We start from the raw sequence: 18,811 nt of genomic DNA on the forward strand, positions 1-18,811 counted from the left end.
TGTATCGAATCGAATCGAAATTTCGATGCATCGCACACCCCTAAAACATATCATCAGCAAAGTCAAGATCCTCCAGTCGCTCTCTCAGCCCCCATTGCACTCCCCTTCTCCTGTTACTTGTAGCTTTCCTCATCACTGAGTCCAACACCAAAAGGAACAAGATTGGCGACAGGATGAAGCCCTGTTGAACACTTGCATTCACTGGGATTGCTCCAGTTAATTTCCCCCTGGTGCAACACTCGGCATTCATACCCATGGTACATGTCCTTTATAATTTTCTAATTTTACACGGAATCCCATAACTCTTGTAGGTCATGCCACAGCACCTTATTTTTTATTGTGTTGAATGCCTTCTCAAAGTCCACGTAAGGTAAAGTAGCTTGAAACTCTTTACACTGTTCTAGGAGGATGCTGAGAGTATTGATCAAGTGAACACAACTTCTTGCTGAACGGAAGCCTGCCTGTTCCTTCCTTAACTTCTTTTCAACAGACTCTTGAATGCGGTTTAAAATAATCCTAGCTAAAACCTTGCTTGGGACCAAAAAGAGTGTAATGCCTCTCTAATTACTGCACTGAGTGACATCTCCTTTTTTTGGTATTTTCACAATGGTACCCTGCTTCCACTCATTTGTTACTTTTTCCTCATGCCAGATCTGTTTGATTGGTGGATGTATGTCATTTGCAGCGGCATCACTAGTTTTCAGCAGTCCTGCTGGGATTTTGTACGGTCCAGGGGCTTTACTATTTTGCATGCTTTTAAGGGCATTTTTGATTTCCTCAAGTTTGCGACTTCCAAGATTTATGTCTTGATCGGCCTGTGCTGGGAGAGGTGGTACGAATTCCTCTTGATGTATGTCACTCTACCCAGCAACTCACTGAAGTGCTCCTGCCATCTGTTCAATTAATCATTTTCATTTATCAACATGTGTCCATTTTTATCTTCTACTGGTTTCTCCCTGGAAAATCTTTTTATTGACAGTTTCCTAGTGATGCCGTTAAGTTTTTTGCTGTTGCCTTGCCTAGCTGTGTCATCTGCTTCTTGTGCTAATTCATCTACCCACCTTCCTTTGTCTACATACATATCTTTTCACATTTCGATTTGCCTCTGAATATTCTTGGAATACAATCTGCTTCTGTACTGTAGTTTTGGAGCTGTCATATTTTTGTTTTAAAGTCTTCCTTCTCAACACTAGGGTGGGCTAAAAAAAATCGATTTTTTTTTTTCAAAGTTCTAATAGTGCGGAAAAGTTGCGAGTCATACAGACAAAAAAAAAGAAAAAAATATTATCAAAATCGGTTAACATTTTCCGGTCGCGCATAGGCCCTAAAGTTTGAAAAAAAATTGAAAAATTTGATTAAAAAAAAAATTCTAATTTTTAAAATTAACGTTTTTGTATTGTAATAGTTTGTTACGTCTTCTGATTGAGCCTAAAAACAATGTGTTTTAGTTTGGTTTAGATCAGTTGATATCTTCCGGTCGCGCATTAGTTCCAAAACTTATCAAAATATTGAAAATTCCTCTTTTTTATGACTAGGCTTATGACAATATGGGTAATAAAAGTTATACGAAAATGATACTTTTTGACTTTTTCTGTATTTAAAAGGAAGTATCAAAGGTACAGACTGGTATTTAACAATAGAAATAGACAATAGAACAATAGAATATAACAATAGAATATAGAATAAAGCACACTGAATAAATAGTCTATCTCAATTGAATCCATCAGTCCAGTGGATTATTTTCTATGTTGTAGCCGACAGTACTTTGAAGTCCGATTTGCTGGCGAAGTTAGGCATTGACGATCTGGACAGCAGAGTGGTTCTTATAAATCCGTCTCGGGATTCAGCTCCACAGATGTTTCCAGAGGCTTCCGTGACGAGCTTCACGCAACGTTCAACAGCCTGTGTATGAACTGGGAATTGCGCGAAAGGAATGTTCCAGTCAGGAATTGATTTGTTCTCCATCTGTGATCTGATCTCATCATCACTTATATTTCTTAACAATGGGGGCGAGGATAGGTCACATTCCATCCAGTTAATAATTTCTGTGTATTCTTGTGCGCTGAAATTTATTTTTGGTGGAGTAAATGTTCTTATCCTCTTCCTTCTGGTGTCCCTCTGCCTTGCTTTTAGAACTCTCCGAAGTCCAAGCTCTCGTACGTGTTTCCTGTTATCTTGAGTCATTGATAATAGGAGATGTTCTGGGTGGGCGAAAAACCTGTTCCTTTCAATTACAGGGTCTATGACATCAATCAAAGGTTTTGGCAAATACCTTGTTGATTGTATTGCCTGGTAAACAAGTTTTGGACCGTCTGTGAAGTTTTTACTAGTTTTTATGGCAAACCATAGTGGCATGTACGATTTTAGTATAAACAAAACTAGATCTTGAAGTTCAGGGGAAGGGTTTTCCTCACTTACATACAATCTGAGAGTTCGATTGGCTTTTGTCAACCACCTTGAATGTGATAAGTGCCAAGGATCCCGTTCAGCCAAATCTTCTTTACAGGTTCCTGATACTATCGCTTTTGAAATATCAAGTAGGTATTGCTGATCTTTGCTGAGCACGTTTTTGTCTATCTGTGGAATCTGACAATCAATTCTCTGGAAGTTAACCACCGGCAGTTTTTGGCAGGAAACTAACTTTTCACCAATTGGCCCCGTTGTCTTGCCATCCAGGTACTCAAACAAATGGCGAAATGGCAACTCATTGAAATGGAGGAGGCAGATAGCCCATTGTACAGGTTTTGTTAAATAAAGTTCAACTCGGCGTACTAGTCCAGTCTTCCATCCGGTATTGACAGCAGTACCATCACATCCGATGACAATGAGATCTTCAAGAGAAATATCACGCTCAGACAGGTAAGAAATTACAGACTTGACAATATCTTCAGAGCTTCCAGAACTTGGAGTGACGTGGCCAACGTAGAGTGTGAGCCGGGTTCTTGATTCAGTGAGTAATGCTCTTCCTTAATAGTTCTACGAAACCTTTTTGAATTGAAACACACTAGACCCTTAACCTAACCTAACCAGGTTCGACCCATGGCTGCCCAACCGCCATAAGCAGTCACAAAGCTCCGGAGGTAATTAAACAACACAGAAATAACAAAATACCATTTAATTTCAGTCAAAATATATACACAAGTATCATTACAAACCATTCAAAGTAGCCTACTCAATATTTGCTGGTTACAAAATTAATAAATTCAAGTACCTACATAGAAATGACAAAATGATATTGAAAGGTTAGGCCTACAAAATGGGTGAATAGTTCACCTTAAACAGTTGAACGATTAACGATCGAGCGTAAGTCGTGACATGATGATTTACAAAGTCAAAATAGACAAGATTTCAAATGAAATATTTTTAAATTTATATCAGAACCTAACTTAAGCACTAGGGGCAAATTTAGAATGAGAGGCCGAATCAGTAAAATTTAGAGACAAAGATTAACCAATTGTGCCCACTAGGCCGGTCAAGAAAACTGAAATAAAATCTAACTAGGCTAAGTTACAAAAGAAAATACTGACACATTATTTATTAATAGATAATGTGTCAGTCACAATAAAATACTTGAACAAACTTACCACAACTGAAAATAAAAACTTTAACATTGTGGCCACACGTGGTAATCCTGCCAGTGTGTGGAGCAACAGAAAAAACTAACTCAATTGATTAATTAACGATGAAAATCACTTACCCAACATAATTCATTTCACGGCGACATTTTAGTAGCTCGCCCCTTTGATGAAACAACGAACAAAACTTGAAGACCACATAGTAACTGGCATTACCACTAACCAAAATCCACAATACGGAGAAAAGGTGGCGAGTCGTTGACGTAACCCAAGAAGACTGGCCGTAGCCGACAACCCAAAACGGCCCCACGAAACCGGAAATTGACGAGAAAACTGGAACGTTCGAGAACCTTCTAGAAGCTCAACGACCTGCGAATGAAACAAGCGGACACTTCCGCCTTAAAAAAAAAACTTATATGTAATAGAAGACCTAAACCGTCAACTCGCACGTCTCAGAATGAGCTTGCTTAATCACCAACGTGTTGTCTTTTCGTCCATCTAAATATAGACCTAACAGTGGAGGTGAGTCAGACTTACCACACAATTCAGCCATAACAGTTTGCTTTTCACGTCTTATTTTGCTCTTATCTACAACATGCGTGGAATCGGAATTACTGATAACGCCAAAGTCATGCAAAACACTTGATGCGATCGCTGCAGTGGCACGATCGGAAACGCCATAACGGTTGCTTATAATTGCAGTGGATTTCAACTGAACTCTCATCTGCCAAATGGGTTTTGAAGCTTTTTTTGTTTGAACTGTAAAATCTTGGTCGTTATCACTGCCTGTGTCTGAGTCCAAACTTGAAGGACAACGTATTTCTTCAGTTTCGACTAATTTTAAAACAGTATCTGAGGACGAAGGCTTTGCAACTTCTTCTACATAACTCTCATGACTGTCTCTTGACTTCCTTTCCAATGCTTTCTTACCTTTCCAATGCTTTCTTACCTTTCCAATGCTTTCTTACGCTTGTTTGTTTCATTAATGTCCACCAGGCCAATTTTCCCTAATCCGTACTTTCGCATTAAGTATACAAATTTTAGTTCAATTGGGGGTATTTTCTTTGATTTTTCACAACTGCAATCAATAGTGACTTTGCACTGGCACAGATCTGGGACTTTTTCGCAAGTGCATTCAACAGCGATTGGGCATTTGCAGGCTGCTACATCAGTAAGAAGTGAGCACTTTTGTTTAAAATCATCAACACGTTTTTTAAAAGAAGCATTGTTTTTGCCCTGTGTATATGATTTCCTCAGGCCACAATACTTATCATGCAATGCAGTTATGAGCTGCGTAATTCTCGTCTCTGTAACTGTAGGGATAGATGCTTTTTCATATAAGCTAATTACTTTGTTAGTTACTGTACTGGTAACCTGTTTGAAACTCACGCTCTTATTATTAATTCTTAATGCTAGATTAAACTTTTCTTGAGAATATCCCCGAATGATTTCCTCGCCCGTAGGTAGCTTGTTTGTTGGGAGATCTTTTGGAGTACCAAAAATGGGGCAGTCGAATGTCTGTCTTGTTATCACTTTCTTCGGCAGAGCCATGACGTAATTGCATCGATATTCACACAGTCATGTCAACAGTAACACACAGCAATACGATACACAAAACACCAAAACAGTTGCAAAACAAAAAACTGATATTTAACTAAACAGTGGGACACTGCAATCACAACTGACAGATGCAGACTGACAAAACTATAAGGGGAGGGAGACGCGTGGCGTGATCTTAGGAATGTAGGGGGGGTGGAATGGAGGGGAGAGGTCGTTCAACCCGGCTAGACAAGTGACTCACGACCAGTTCCATTGAAAAATGTTGGAAATATCGTCTAAAATAACAAGGCGTCTTGTGGATCAAAAATTAAGTGAATTTAATAGTAAAACTGATAGAATGAAAAATTTAGATTTGTGTATACATCTTACTTCATCAAAATATAACAAACAACTAAACTCTGTTACCAAGGAAACATCATATGTTCTTTTCTAACATAATTATTATGGACATTATAATATGACTATATTATATCTTCAACACACCCCCGTAATGTCCATAAAACATTTTAGAAAAGTAAGTTTTTGGTTAAGAGGTCACCATCCCAATGAAAGTTTTCATTTTAACATGTTTCAATGATGATAGGCCCTTTGTTAAAATATCAGCGGTTTGTTCTTCTGTTGGAATGTATCTGACAGTGATCTGTTTCCCAGAGACCAACTGTCGAACATAATGGTATCTCGTCTCAATATGTTTAGAGCGATCGTGGAACATTGGATTGTTCATAAGTTTAATCGCACTTTGATTGTCCACATGTAGTATAGGAATAGACTTTTCTTCAATTGCGCCAATCTCTTTCACAAGACGATCTAACCATACAAGGGATTTACAGGTCTCGCTAGCAGCAACATATTCTGCTTCCATTGAAGATTGGGAAACACACCGTTGAAGCTTACACTTCCAAATAACTGGTCCACCAATAAGCTTTACAAGTATCCCGCTTGTTGATCGTCTAGTTTCCTTATCTCCAGCAAAGTCGGCATCACTAAAAGCTTCAATAGAATTGTTTCTGCTTTTCTCAAAAGCAATTCCATGAGTTGTTGTTCCTTTTAGATACCTCAATATTCTCTTCACCAAACCTATGTGAGCTTGAGTTGGTTTATCTTGTGCTCTTGATGCAATCCCAACTGCAAAAGATATATCAGGACGAGTCGCAGATTCTAAGTATAATAGACTTCCAACCATTTGACGGTAGTTTGTGGCATCCGTTACCAGTGGAGAATCTCCAGAAGTCCATCCAGGTTCAATGGGTAGTAGCAAAGGTTTAGCATCTGTCATGCCGTACTTCTCGAGGATCTTGTTGATGTAGCCAGTCTGATTAATATGTAAGTAGTCCCCGTTTCTTTTGATTTGTAAACCTAAAAAATAGCCAGCTTCATGTACAACAATTTCAAATCTTGATTTTAGCTTTGTTACTAAACCTCCAACTGCTGTCTCCTGGCCAATTATCATCCCATCATCTACATGAAAAAATACAAACAAGTTATCTCCACTAAACAAACAAGGATCAAAATTACTCTCTTTCAGATTACATTTCAACAAGAATTCAATCAAACACTTGTACCAACACTTTGATGCTTGTTTCAATCCATAAATACTTCTTTTCAAATGGCATACACGATTAGTTCCGTCTTCATATCCACATGGTTGTCTCATATAAACAGTCTCTTCAAGATTGCCATTCAAAAATGCTGTTTTAACATCAAACTGCTTGATAGTAAGATTGTATTGAACTGAATAGCCTAACATAGTTCGCATCGTCTCAAACCGAGCTACAGGGCTGAAAGTGTCACCATAATCAATACCAGGACGCTGAGTAAATCCTTTTGCGACCAAACGCGCCTTGTAACGAATGATTTCGTTCTCAGAATTTGTTTTCAGTGTAAATACCCAGCGATTATCGATGACTTTTCTTCCTTTTGGTAGATCAACCAAATCATAAGTTTTATTTTTTATTAATGAATTTATTTCTTCATCCATAGCAGATTTCCAATCGATGGCATGCTCAGATCTAATTGCTTCATCATAATTTTCCGGTACTTCGTTTGTAAGTATTGCAGAAGCTAAAAGCTCATTTTTATCTCTGTCACTGACACACATGACAGAATCATCTCTATATCTCATAGGTATTTTTATTCCATCACGTTTTCTCAGGTTATAAGTCTCCTCTTGTAATATATCACCTGGAATAGCGTTATCATCACTAGGACACAACATGTCTTGCTCATCAGTATCATTGGTTCCTGGATACACAATATCTTGCTCTTCTTCATGGAATATATTGTCCTGATTACTGTCAACAAGCTGATTTCTGGTCTCATCATTTAGAATTGATTGCCTGTCAATATCATTGCTACTCTCTTCAATGTTAAAGTAGTGTTTATCATCGTTATTTTGACAAAACTCAGGATTGAATTTTACATCACGGCACACTTCAGCTTTGTTCTTATCTAAGAAATATACTCGGTATCCACAGTCACTATACCCAACCAAATAACCCTTTTTGGACTTAGCATCAAATTTCTTCCTCTTTTGTTGAGGTATCCAAGCATAGCACTCACTTCCAAAAGTCTTTAGATGTTTGAAGTCTGTTTCACCCTTTAAAAATATCTCAATTGGGGTTTTGTTCTTGATTTTTGTTGGTCCAGTGCGATTGAGAGTATGTGTTGCAGCAAGCACAGCCTCTCCCCATATTCTTTTTAGTAAGTGAGGAGCTGACGTCATCCATGACCTGGCCATTTCACACAAAATTCGATTTTCCCTTTCTGCAACCCCATTCTGTTGAGGTGTATAAGGACAAGTCAAAGAGTGGTGAATTCCATTTTTCCCAGCGAATTCTTTAACATCTCTATTGTTGAATTCCTTTCCACCATCAGTTCTCAGCTCTTTGATTGTTGTTTTAGCTTGATTCTTCACAATCTCACAATACACTGGCAATTTATCTTTAACTTCATCTTTCTTCCTTAGAAGGAAAGTCACTCTAAAACTGGAAAAATCATCTTTAAAAACTAAAAAATAGCGATGACCATGTAAGTCAGGTTCTTCCATTGGCCCACACACATCGGCAAAAATTAACTGTCCAGGTTCATGTGATTTTTCTTGCCGTTCCTTAAATGGAGATCGTTGATATTTCCCCAACACGCATCCCTCACAAAACGGTTTATCAAATCTTACATCAATACCTCGTGATTTTAAAAAATTGTGAACATATCTATGATCTTGGTGCCCCAGTATTTCATGCCAAGACTGCAAATCATTATTTATTTTCTTCAAAATAAAACATGTTTCTTTTGGTGGAATGACTTTAACAACCATATTATACAATTGATTAGTTGTATTAGATATAGCCAAAGCAATGATTGTTCCATTTTGAGAAAACACCCATGACTTACCATTGTTTTTCACAGTCTGGTGAATGCCTTTTTCACCTGCTTTCCTCACAGAGAATAAGTTACAAGCAACATCAGGACAGTACCAAACATCTTCGAAGTACCTGTAAGTCCACTGTTTACCATCAAAAACCATAACGTCTATTTTTCCTGACCCCAAGGCCTGAATATGAACACCTTGGCGAGCACTGTCCATCTTTTTAGGAGTATCAAATGGTTTGTAAGTGGCGAACCAGTCCCTGCGGTTTGTCACATGGTGAGAAGCACCACTGTCAACAAGCCAGTTGTCACATTCACTGAAAAATGACTTATCAATTAGGCCTACCTCTAGATTTGATCGAGTCATCATTGCAGCATTTTGTATCTCACATTGTACCCACATTCATTTGATTTATGTCCTTTTGTGTGACACTTAAAACAAACTACACCTGTTCGACAGTTTTTAGATAGATGACCATTTTTGCCACATGAAAAACATTTTATCGCTCCTAATTTTTGCAAGACTCCCTTTTTGGCATTTTTGGCTCCCATATATTTTGGCTGTTTAGAACTTACTTTTATTTTGGAAACCATGGCTACTGCTGCATCCATCTCGTCTCTGTCCTTTAGACGTAATTCAAAGTTGAGACATTTCTTCTGTAGAATGTCCCATGTCTTCACCTCCCTTTGTGAGTCGTGCCAAGTCACATATATGTGATCATATTCCTTTGGTAGAGTTTGAAGGAGTCGAGCACACAAATCATCTTCATTAATAGGCTTACCGTATATTGTTAATTGGTTTTGGATTTCGTCAAACTTTTCCAGATGACCATTCATCCCAAGGGTAGGTTCCCAAGAAATGTTATGGAACTTATTTCTCAATATGTCAATATTTTCAGTTGACTTGACATCATAAATGTGGACAAGTTTCTCCCACATCTCTTTTCCTGTAGAGCAATTGCTTACTCTAAGTAGAGGATTCGTCTCAAGGGATAAAACAATATATTTTCTGGCTTTTGCATCATTTTTTGACCAATTTACCAATTTTTCGTCATAATTTGGTGTACCTGCTGTTGGTTTTCCGAATTCTCCACTAACAATTCCATAAACTCCTTCACATTCTAAGATTACCTTCATGACTATTTTCCATGTTGTGAAATTCTCAGTCCCTCTTAATTTTTCAATCTGTTTTTCATTACTCATCATTCACTATTCTATTAACTTCTTCTCAATTAATTTAACCACTCTGTTCTGCTACCATGTTGGAAATATCGTCTAAAATAACAAGGCGTCTTGTGGATCAAAAATTAAGTTAATTTAATAGTAAAACTGATAGAATGAAAAATTTAGATTTGTGTATACATCTTACTTCATCAAAATATAACAAACAACTAAACTCTGTTACCAAGGAAACATCATATGTTCTTTTCTAACATAATTATTATGGACATTATAATATGAATATATTATATCTTCAACAAAAAAGTTGGCCTACTATGGTCATTACTTATAAAAAACTAATTATCAATATTATTTATCGAATTCAATAAATGCGTGAAAATGTGTAATTTTCCAATATCTTGGTGAAATGTGAGATTTATGCGCGACCGGAAGATATCAATTAATATAAACCAAACTAAAACACAATGTTTTAAGGCTCATTCAGAAGACGTTACAAACTATTACATTACGTAAACATTAATTAAAAAAATAGAATTTTTTTTTAAAACATGATTTTTCAATTTTTTTTTCAAATTTTAGGGCCTATGCGCAACCGGAAAATGTTAACCGATTTTGATAATTTTTTTTTCTTTTTTGTTGTCTGCATGAGTCGCAACTTTTCCGCACTATTAGAATTTTGAAAAAAAATCAATTTTTTTCAGCCCACCCTACTCAACACTTCATCCCAGGTTTCTACTGTCATCCACTCTTTCTTCTGATTGTTCCTGTAGCCCAAAATATTCTCCCTTGTTTCTTGCAGAGCATCTCTTTCATTTTTCCAAGTGTCTGTTTTTTTAAATAAGTGTCTTCAACCCCAGTATTTAGAGCACCATTATTTGCTTGGACTTGATATCTATTACTTAACTCGATGCTAAAACTTTCTCTGATGGCTGGGATTTTTAGCTTTACTATATCAAGTTTTTTGTTTACGCATTGGTGCTTTTCCATGTTTACTAAAACCTTGATCCTCAAGATTGCCAATACTAGGTGATGCTCACTCCCAATGTCTGCTCCACGTTTGTTTCTCACGTCTAACAATGAGCTTTGGAATTTTGTGCTGATAGCAATTTGGTCTATTTGGTTTTATGTAATATGATCTGGTGAAACTCAGGTAACTTTGTGGCAGTCGGGGTGCGGGAATAGTGTTCCTCCAATTACCAAGTCATGTTCTGCACAAAGATTAATGAACATCTCTCCATTTTGATTTCTTTCTCCCAACCCATGTGTTCCCATTACATTTTCTAAGCCATCGTTCTCACTGCCGACCTTAGCATTTAGGTCTCCAATAATTATTTTTATGTCTCTCCTGCTTGCTTTGTTTAGTTCACTTGGGTTAAACTGGAATAAAATTAATCTTTTATGTCTTGTTCAGCCAGTTCTGTTGGTGCATAGCACACAAAAAATGTAATGTTTCGTACCTTGCCTTTGAATTTAACCCACATCAACCTCTGAGATTGGATCCCATTTGAGCATGCTCTTCTGCACACTTTTTGTCATTAACAGTCCAACTCCATTTTGACTCTCAACTTCTTCACCAACCTGTCCTGAATACAAAAAGGTTCTTCCTCCGTTTGTACGTATCTCACCAAAATCTTTCTATTTAACTTCACTGACTCCAAGAATATCTAATTTGTAATTTTCCATTTCCTTCTCTAATTGTCTAATTTTTCCTCCTGTCTCTTTGAGTTTTCTGACATTCCAAAAACCAACTCTTGTAGCCTGTTTCATGCCAAAGGTCCTAGCCAAAATGTCCGTCCGGTTTACTCTTCTTTCTGTTTCTGTGATAAGAGGCTTTCAGAAGTGCAGATTATCAGCCTACAGCTTCCTAGTGCTATGGTGGGGCTGCCACCTTATGGCCTAAGCATGTGCCGAGATTTTATTCCAGGGTCTTGCCCCTTAGTATCTATCACAAATCCATATTAACTATTTTCTGTAATCGCGTCACTAAGGTCATCATCTTCAACAATCACGGTGACATCGTAATCTTCGTACACATTTGTAGTAACACCACATTTATCTACGCGTCATAAAGAATCGACCAAAAACCAAATAATGGGCTAGATTGGCCCTTTGCATATTGCGGCAATATTGTAAAATTTTGGTCGCAAAATCATTGAAGACATTTTCCTTTATCGCAATATTATTGACACTTTGAGCGTTATTGACACCCAAAACATCGAAAAACTATTTAAAACCACACATAGAAATTGGGAATAAAAGTTTCCTGAACAATTGGCATTTAAAATTCCTAGTGTAAAGTTAAAACAAGCCAATTACATTAAACAGTGAATATTCTGAAAACTTGTAATGCACACTGTACGTACATCCAGTCCGGAGTCCCAAAAAAAAAAACATTTTTAATTATGGTCTCAGTGCAACCCACCAGGGTCACCACCCATACTTAGGGAACCGCTGGGTTACACAATTAATAACTTTTATAATCCAATACATGTGTAATTTAACTTGCAATTATAACTGCATATCAAGATATGAAACCGACCTGATTCTTGACATCCTAAGAGTATTTAAACAGCTAATCTCACAGTAATGTTAATAAGTTTCAGTGTCCTTGTTTTGCAGATGCAGAGAGATATTGTAACAAGCATGTCCGGAGATTGGTTCGTGAGTTACCAACAGCTTTAAGCAAACATTAAAGAATATAGTTGGATTTCTAATAAAGTGCCTTCCTTTTTTATAAGTAAGTCATCAAAATAATATACGTATATTATTTAAGGCTCTCCCTATCTACAAACTTTCCTCTTGTTCTTTTACAGTTATGTTTATGTTTTTATTTTTCATTTAATAAATAATTTTTGATAGTGTGTGAATAAAGAGTTTTCATTTTAAGTGCGTAATTGATTAACTTATTGACTTTCTTTTATCCAAAATGATTATAAAAACCTATTGTATTCGTATGGTTTATTTCTCAAAAAACAATCTCTGGGAAACGAAAGTAGCCAGTATTTTAAGTTAATACTTTTAGTGGATTACTAAAAGCTTATCAACATAAAGCAGATCTATGGAATAGTAATTATTCTCTTAAGTGTTCTCTTCCCGTTGCGAAGCACGGGTATGGTGGCTAGTTAATTATAAAACAATGTAGTTCAATGTTTACATTTCAATTTTCAGTTTATAAATATTACATTCAATAAAAGAGTTTGTTCAAATGCGTGCAATTATTAACTCTAATTCAAAGTCACAGCAATTGGCGACGAGAAAAAGTTTTTCAAAATTTCTACTCATTATTTGGATTTAAAACATTTTCCAAATTTCGATTTTGTACATGGAGCAGAACAATTTACAGCACTACTGAAAGCATTCACTGAGAGCCAAGTCACACTTGCAGCTACACTTGCAACGAAGATTACAGAAAAACTTCAACTTCAACCTCCATTACAGCAGAGTAATACGTTAGTAAGTATTCAACCATTTGAAAATTTTGATCAGAAAAAGGAAAAATTTAAAAACTATTTGGAACGCTTTGACAATTATCCTGCTGTCAAAAACATCTCAGATGAAAAGAAAAAAGCACAACTTCTTTGCGCTTCAATTGGCTCTGTTCAGTACAATAATCTTTCAGCATTAATTGGACCTGAAAAACCTATCAAAGACCTAGATTTTGCTACTTTGGTCAAATCACTAAGTGACATGATTTCAGCACACAGAAACGTTGTAGTTTCACAACATTACTTTTTAAATACTTATCAAAAAGTAAATCAATCAATTCCTGAGTACGTAGCTTCACTAAAAAAAGACCTGTCTGAATGTGAATTTACAGTTCAGTGTGAATGTACAAAACAAGTTTCAGTCTCAGATATATTTTTAAGAGCTCAATTCATAAGAGGCTTAAAAGATGACTGGATTTTAGAACAATTATTACAATCAGACACTACTTCATTCAAAGACATTCTAACCAAAGCTACTGCGTTGGAAGCTTCCCGATTGGAGACCCAGGCTTTGAACAAACATCAGCATTCGATTCCAACTGATGTAGATATCAATAAACTTTCAAATGTAGGCACAAAACATCAGAGAAGTCATGCAAACTACCGTAACAAACCAAACCATGGTCATACTTATCGTTCTCAGTCAAAAGTAGATTTCAATCGCCTAGGGTCTGGCGATCTTTCCTTTCGATGCGGTCGAATTCTGAAACCTTCACTAGCTCAGAATTCAAGAAATACTGTTCATCCAATGGAATTTTCTAGAAACTGAATGCATCTGGACATGCAGCCACAAATGGTCTTGCTGAAAGAACAATCCAGACTTTGAAGCAAAGATTAAAAGCACTAGAAGAGGATCATCGTCAAATACATACAAAGGTTCAAGAGATTCTTCAACAATACCGTGCCACTCCTCTCTACAACACAACGTGACAATTACCTACAGAACGATATCTTCATCGTAGAATCCGCATCAAGCTGGATGCTCTTCAACCTTACCATCCGACAAAGAATCCACCTTCGATGATAAGAGTTTGAACATTCAATGTGGGGGAGAGAGTTCTCATTAGGGAGTATTCACAAAATAATAAATATATATGGACATTTGGTGAGATTATACAGAAACTAGGGACTCTTCACTATATCATAAGGTTAGATTCTGGAAGAACACTGAAACGTCATCTAGACCAACTCCGAAAAACTCAAGTAAAGAAGGTTCGTTTCAATGAATCTAAAGAAGCACCTAATCAAGTTCCCGTAATTCCACGACAAGTTCCAATGCAAATACCCATACTTCCGCAACAGCAAGTTCCAATGCAAGTTCCTGTATTATCAAGACAACAAGTTCCAGAATTAGTCATTAGACTACCAGCTGAAGAGAACTTACAACCACCATCACCACGACCACGAATACGATGTTCAACCCGCACTCATAAAGCTCCAGATTACCTTAAAGACTATGTTTCAAAATGAGTTCAAAATAAGTGGGGGAGATTGTAGTATCCTTTATACTGTATATGATCATCTGTTGTCATTAATTATAAAACAATGTAGATCAATGTTAACCTTTCAATTTTCAGTTTATAAATATTACATAAAAAAAAAATTTTGTTCAAATGCGTGCAATTATTAACCCTAATTCAAAGTCACAACAGACGACGAGTCTTGGGGTATCAAAAACATTGAATAACTAAAATAATTTAATGCAATAATTATTCGTTCAGCGAACCGGTTAATCATCATTTCGTTACTAATTAATATAAAACCAAATGACAGCCAACGCTAGTCACTGGCAGGCAGGAACTGGCCGGTCAAGACTCAAGTTAAGTTATTATATTTAGATAATTTGAATCGAGATTTTAAGAAAACAAAAATGTATAATAGGTTAAGGATGCATATGATAAAACAAAAATAACGTAAAACGTAAAAAGGGCCTAACTAGTATTTAGCTAACCCTCGTGATAAATCAACGATCTGCGTAAAGTGTAAGTAACGTGTAACGACGATGTGACTTCGAAGACAGTCTACGAAGGAATATTCTGTCTTGAAGTCAAATCCTCTCATCACAGTCCGGTCGAGGCTTACGCGCTCTAGCGGCGAACTTGAGTAATACTAGACAACAGCTTAGGCCGACATGTTCCTTAGATAGGACTGTTAATTAATAGCCTATACAACCAATGGCAACTAAGGGACCTACAGTTTATAGTGGAATCCAAACCACATTTTGCCTAGTAGTAATTTACGAATTGGTCTAGTATAGTACTGGTATAGGTCTGGGATAGTACTGTTGATAGTTGTAGTACTCCTTTAGTGTGAGCATTAGTCCACACCAGGGAGTACCTATAAATATCCACAATTAAACAATCGATAGGTACATATTTTCGATACATGTAATTGTTCACAATTAAAATTTACAACTGAGTTGACAACACCTAATTTTACTCCCTAGAGAGAAAAAAACTACTTTAGACCCACATGCATTAAGAACGGCTGTTTTTGCTGCGCACAGTATGGCCAAAATAAAAATTGTTAACATAGTGATTAATTATTTAAACATAATAATTCTTCTAACAAATAACATTTGCTTTTGCTAAAAACAAATATTTTGTACTTTGCTAAATGTTACAATGTAGCAAAATATTCAGTAAATTTTAGCCTCACGGAAGGAATAAGTGGCACTTTGCTGCACACGAGAGAAATGTTTACACACAAGCCGTACCCGAGTGTGGAAAGTTTCTCGAGTGCAGCAAAGGCAGTTTTCACTCACGTTACGTTAGACATTATATTTTTCCTACAGTTACTATAAAATAAATCATATAAATAATTAGTCTTTCAAACACTGTTCAACACGTTTTTAGGTTAGGTTAAATCCAAACATTGAACGAAATGGGAAAGGCTGCACCAGCTGATCGTAGTCATAATATCTTTAAGTGTTGCCAACTTATTTTAAAGCGTACACATATTACGAGTCTAATAAAATCACTCTGTTTTGTGTTGTTTGGTTAGAATACTGGTGTGCGGAAAAAAGTGCGGTAAAAGTAAGTAAATGCAGCAATTAGCAGTTTTCTGTGCTATATAATCAGTGCAACGAAGGCCACTTTGTCAGGTGACTGTAGGAAAAATTAATTTTGTGAAATTGTTTGTTTACAAATATTAAGATAAATCTGTTGAAATAACTTTAAGGACAATTTGTAATCTGGACTTGTTTTTAGGTACATTCAGTATGACTTATCCCAGAACTTAGAAGGCGTTGACGAACAAAAATACAAACCTAAGGGAATCTCAAAGCTACAAGTTGCTGACATTTAACAAAGCAGTTTTGTTGCCAAGCCTTCATCTACTAGTGTGATTATTTATGGTTTTTATGGTTGTGATTTGTGAAATTAAGTTTATTTTGAATAGTAATAAACCTGTGATATGGCTATTTTATTGTTATAACAATTTGCTTTAACAATTTTGATTGTTTTATATCACATTTATGCAAGTGATGCTTGGAATATGGCCCCAGTACTGCTTTACATTCACTGTGTAGTATGCTCAGTTCATAAGCAATTTTTAACTTAAAGAGATGTATAATGGAGTAAGATGCCTTGTGTAGCTTAGCCACTCACTGCCTACAACCAGCTGATTCTAACTGGTTCTCTGACGACCGAGCCAATAACGCTAGGCATTTTTTACAGTCGCAAAATTGTTTTTTTTTCATTTAAAAAGGTATAAAAAATGTATTATTTTGTTTTAAGGCGGGCTTACACACTACAATGAAGCATAACGACTTTTGTCAGCAAAGACAAATCGTTGCAAGCAAATCGGAACATGTAAACCACAAGACACAATTCCTCCATGTCTGTTCCGATTTGTCTTGTCAGAATTAGAGTCGGATTGAAAGGTTGGTGCAAAACTCCATCAATTTCTTGAGGACGTACCGACAGGTTGGTGCGTATAAACGGCTACTCAAACGAATCGTTGACCAGACGCTCATCTCAAAGATGGAAGCGGAGCGTTTGTAAAAGACAAAACGTCTAAACAGCACGGCCCAACATCCGACAAAACACAGTGATTTGTCGTTGCAGAAAAGTTATATGTTTTATCGTAATGTGTAAACACGCCTTAAAACAAAATAATACATTTTTTGTATCTTTTTAAATGAAAAGAAACAATTTTGCAAGCTTCTTTCCATAAATCGGAAATCATCAGTTCTATGTTTGATTCAATTTTACAACTCAAAAGAAACAATTTTGCTTGATTCTATTGATCAATCAGAAATGTCTACTTCAATTAGTTTGTACCATAAATTTTTGTCAGAGTACACTGTCATCAATTAATTAGTGTATTATAAGGTACATACCTTTACATTTAGTTCAACAAAGTAGCGTTCAAAATCACAACATGTTAGAGTCTGCCTCCGTACCGCGACGGGTTAATAGTAGGCCCACTTTGAAATGATTTTTGTTATGTCGTATGTGTGTATTTATTTAAATTTAATTGACAAGTCTGATATTTTAGTGAAACATTTCTTGAAAAGGAGATCACTTGTGTCTGAATAGGTGAAAAATGTTGTGAGTTTGACTACTACTTTGTTGAACTGTTGACATGAAGGTATGAACATAGGCCTACTTTAATAATCTAATTAAACAGTTAATTAAGTTAGTTATTTTAATTTTTGATGGATGCCACAATATTACTATTATTAGCAATAATTTAGCAAGAAAGATGCAGGGGAGTTACCTTTCTCTATGACGTCAGAAGATTAATTTGCATAGGAATTGGTATAACATTTGAATTGTTTTCTGAATGAGTTATAACAGTTAGGTATAAAAACCTAAATTTATCTAGTCACAAATAAAATCTGTTATTTATTTACAATAAGCTTAATTAATTGTATCTGTGTCCGTTTTTGTATTGATTGTGATGTGATGTAATGTTTTGAAATAAACACTTTGCTATATCTAGTATTGTTTATTTTAACCAAAACATAATTTGAATTAGTATGTAGGACTGAAAGTCTATAATGTTATGTTGATATTAAATAACTGTTACTATTACTGTAATTGGTATAATTGAAAATAAAGAGGTTACCTTATTAGTGGATACAGGGGCAATACTATCCTTGCTTAAGGAGGGCGTCAGCAGCCAACCTTTAATGAAGAGTAATGATGTTGTGAAGGGAGTGACCGGAAACAATTTGGAAATTTTGGATATTCAAAAATTAGTTATAGGCTAGTCAAATTAAGGAAAAACATCAAACTAATTGTAAAAGAAACAAAGTAAGGTTTTTTAGATGCGGAATGGTGTCTTGAACAACATATCAAAAGTCTACCAAAATCCACGCGGGGGAAGTCCGCCATATTGGCCGCCATCTTTGATTTTTCAAAAAATCTGAGACTTATGAGTATTATGGCTCTTGAACGACCAAATATCAACCGAATAAGGCAAACAAAGTGTCTATTTAATGTAGAATTAAACCAGCTTTTTGATTATGTATAACAAGTAGACATTTGAAAAGCCAAAATTTAGCAAATCCTAAAAAAACTTCGAAATAAACTGATTTTTTAATATTTTTTCTCTTTCGTCCCCTGAAACTAAATAATTACTCAATTAAACAATTGATCAAATCAATAATAATTAAAAAAAACATTCTAAGAGGCT

General features: G+C 36.0%; 1 protein-coding gene across 8 annotated transcripts in view; it reads left to right on the top strand.

Annotated features, from left to right (window-relative positions):
* LOC128983591 (ELMO domain-containing protein 3-like) overlaps positions 1–18,110 on the top strand; it is a 127,663-nt gene extending 109,553 nt beyond the window's left edge. For 7 of the 8 annotated variants that reach the window (XM_054402930.1, XM_054402929.1, XM_054402927.1 and 4 more), the window contains exons 8-9: positions 12,303–12,420; positions 16,378–18,110. In XM_054402930.1, the coding sequence (XP_054258905.1) occupies positions 12,303–12,376 (74 nt within the window). In that variant the 3' untranslated portion in view covers positions 12,377–12,420; positions 16,378–18,110. The remainder of the gene's footprint in view (positions 1–12,302; positions 12,421–16,377) is intronic. The other variant, XM_054402932.1, reaches the window with a different exon arrangement.
* The last annotated feature ends 701 nt before the right edge of the window (positions 18,111–18,811 follow it).

The sequence above is a fragment of the Macrosteles quadrilineatus genome, unplaced genomic scaffold, assembly GCF_028750875.1.
Source record: "Macrosteles quadrilineatus isolate MER2022 unplaced genomic scaffold, UCM_ALF_1.0 Scaffold_1__1_contigs__length_201487025, whole genome shotgun sequence".
Lineage (NCBI taxonomy): Eukaryota > Metazoa > Arthropoda > Insecta > Hemiptera > Cicadellidae > Macrosteles > Macrosteles quadrilineatus.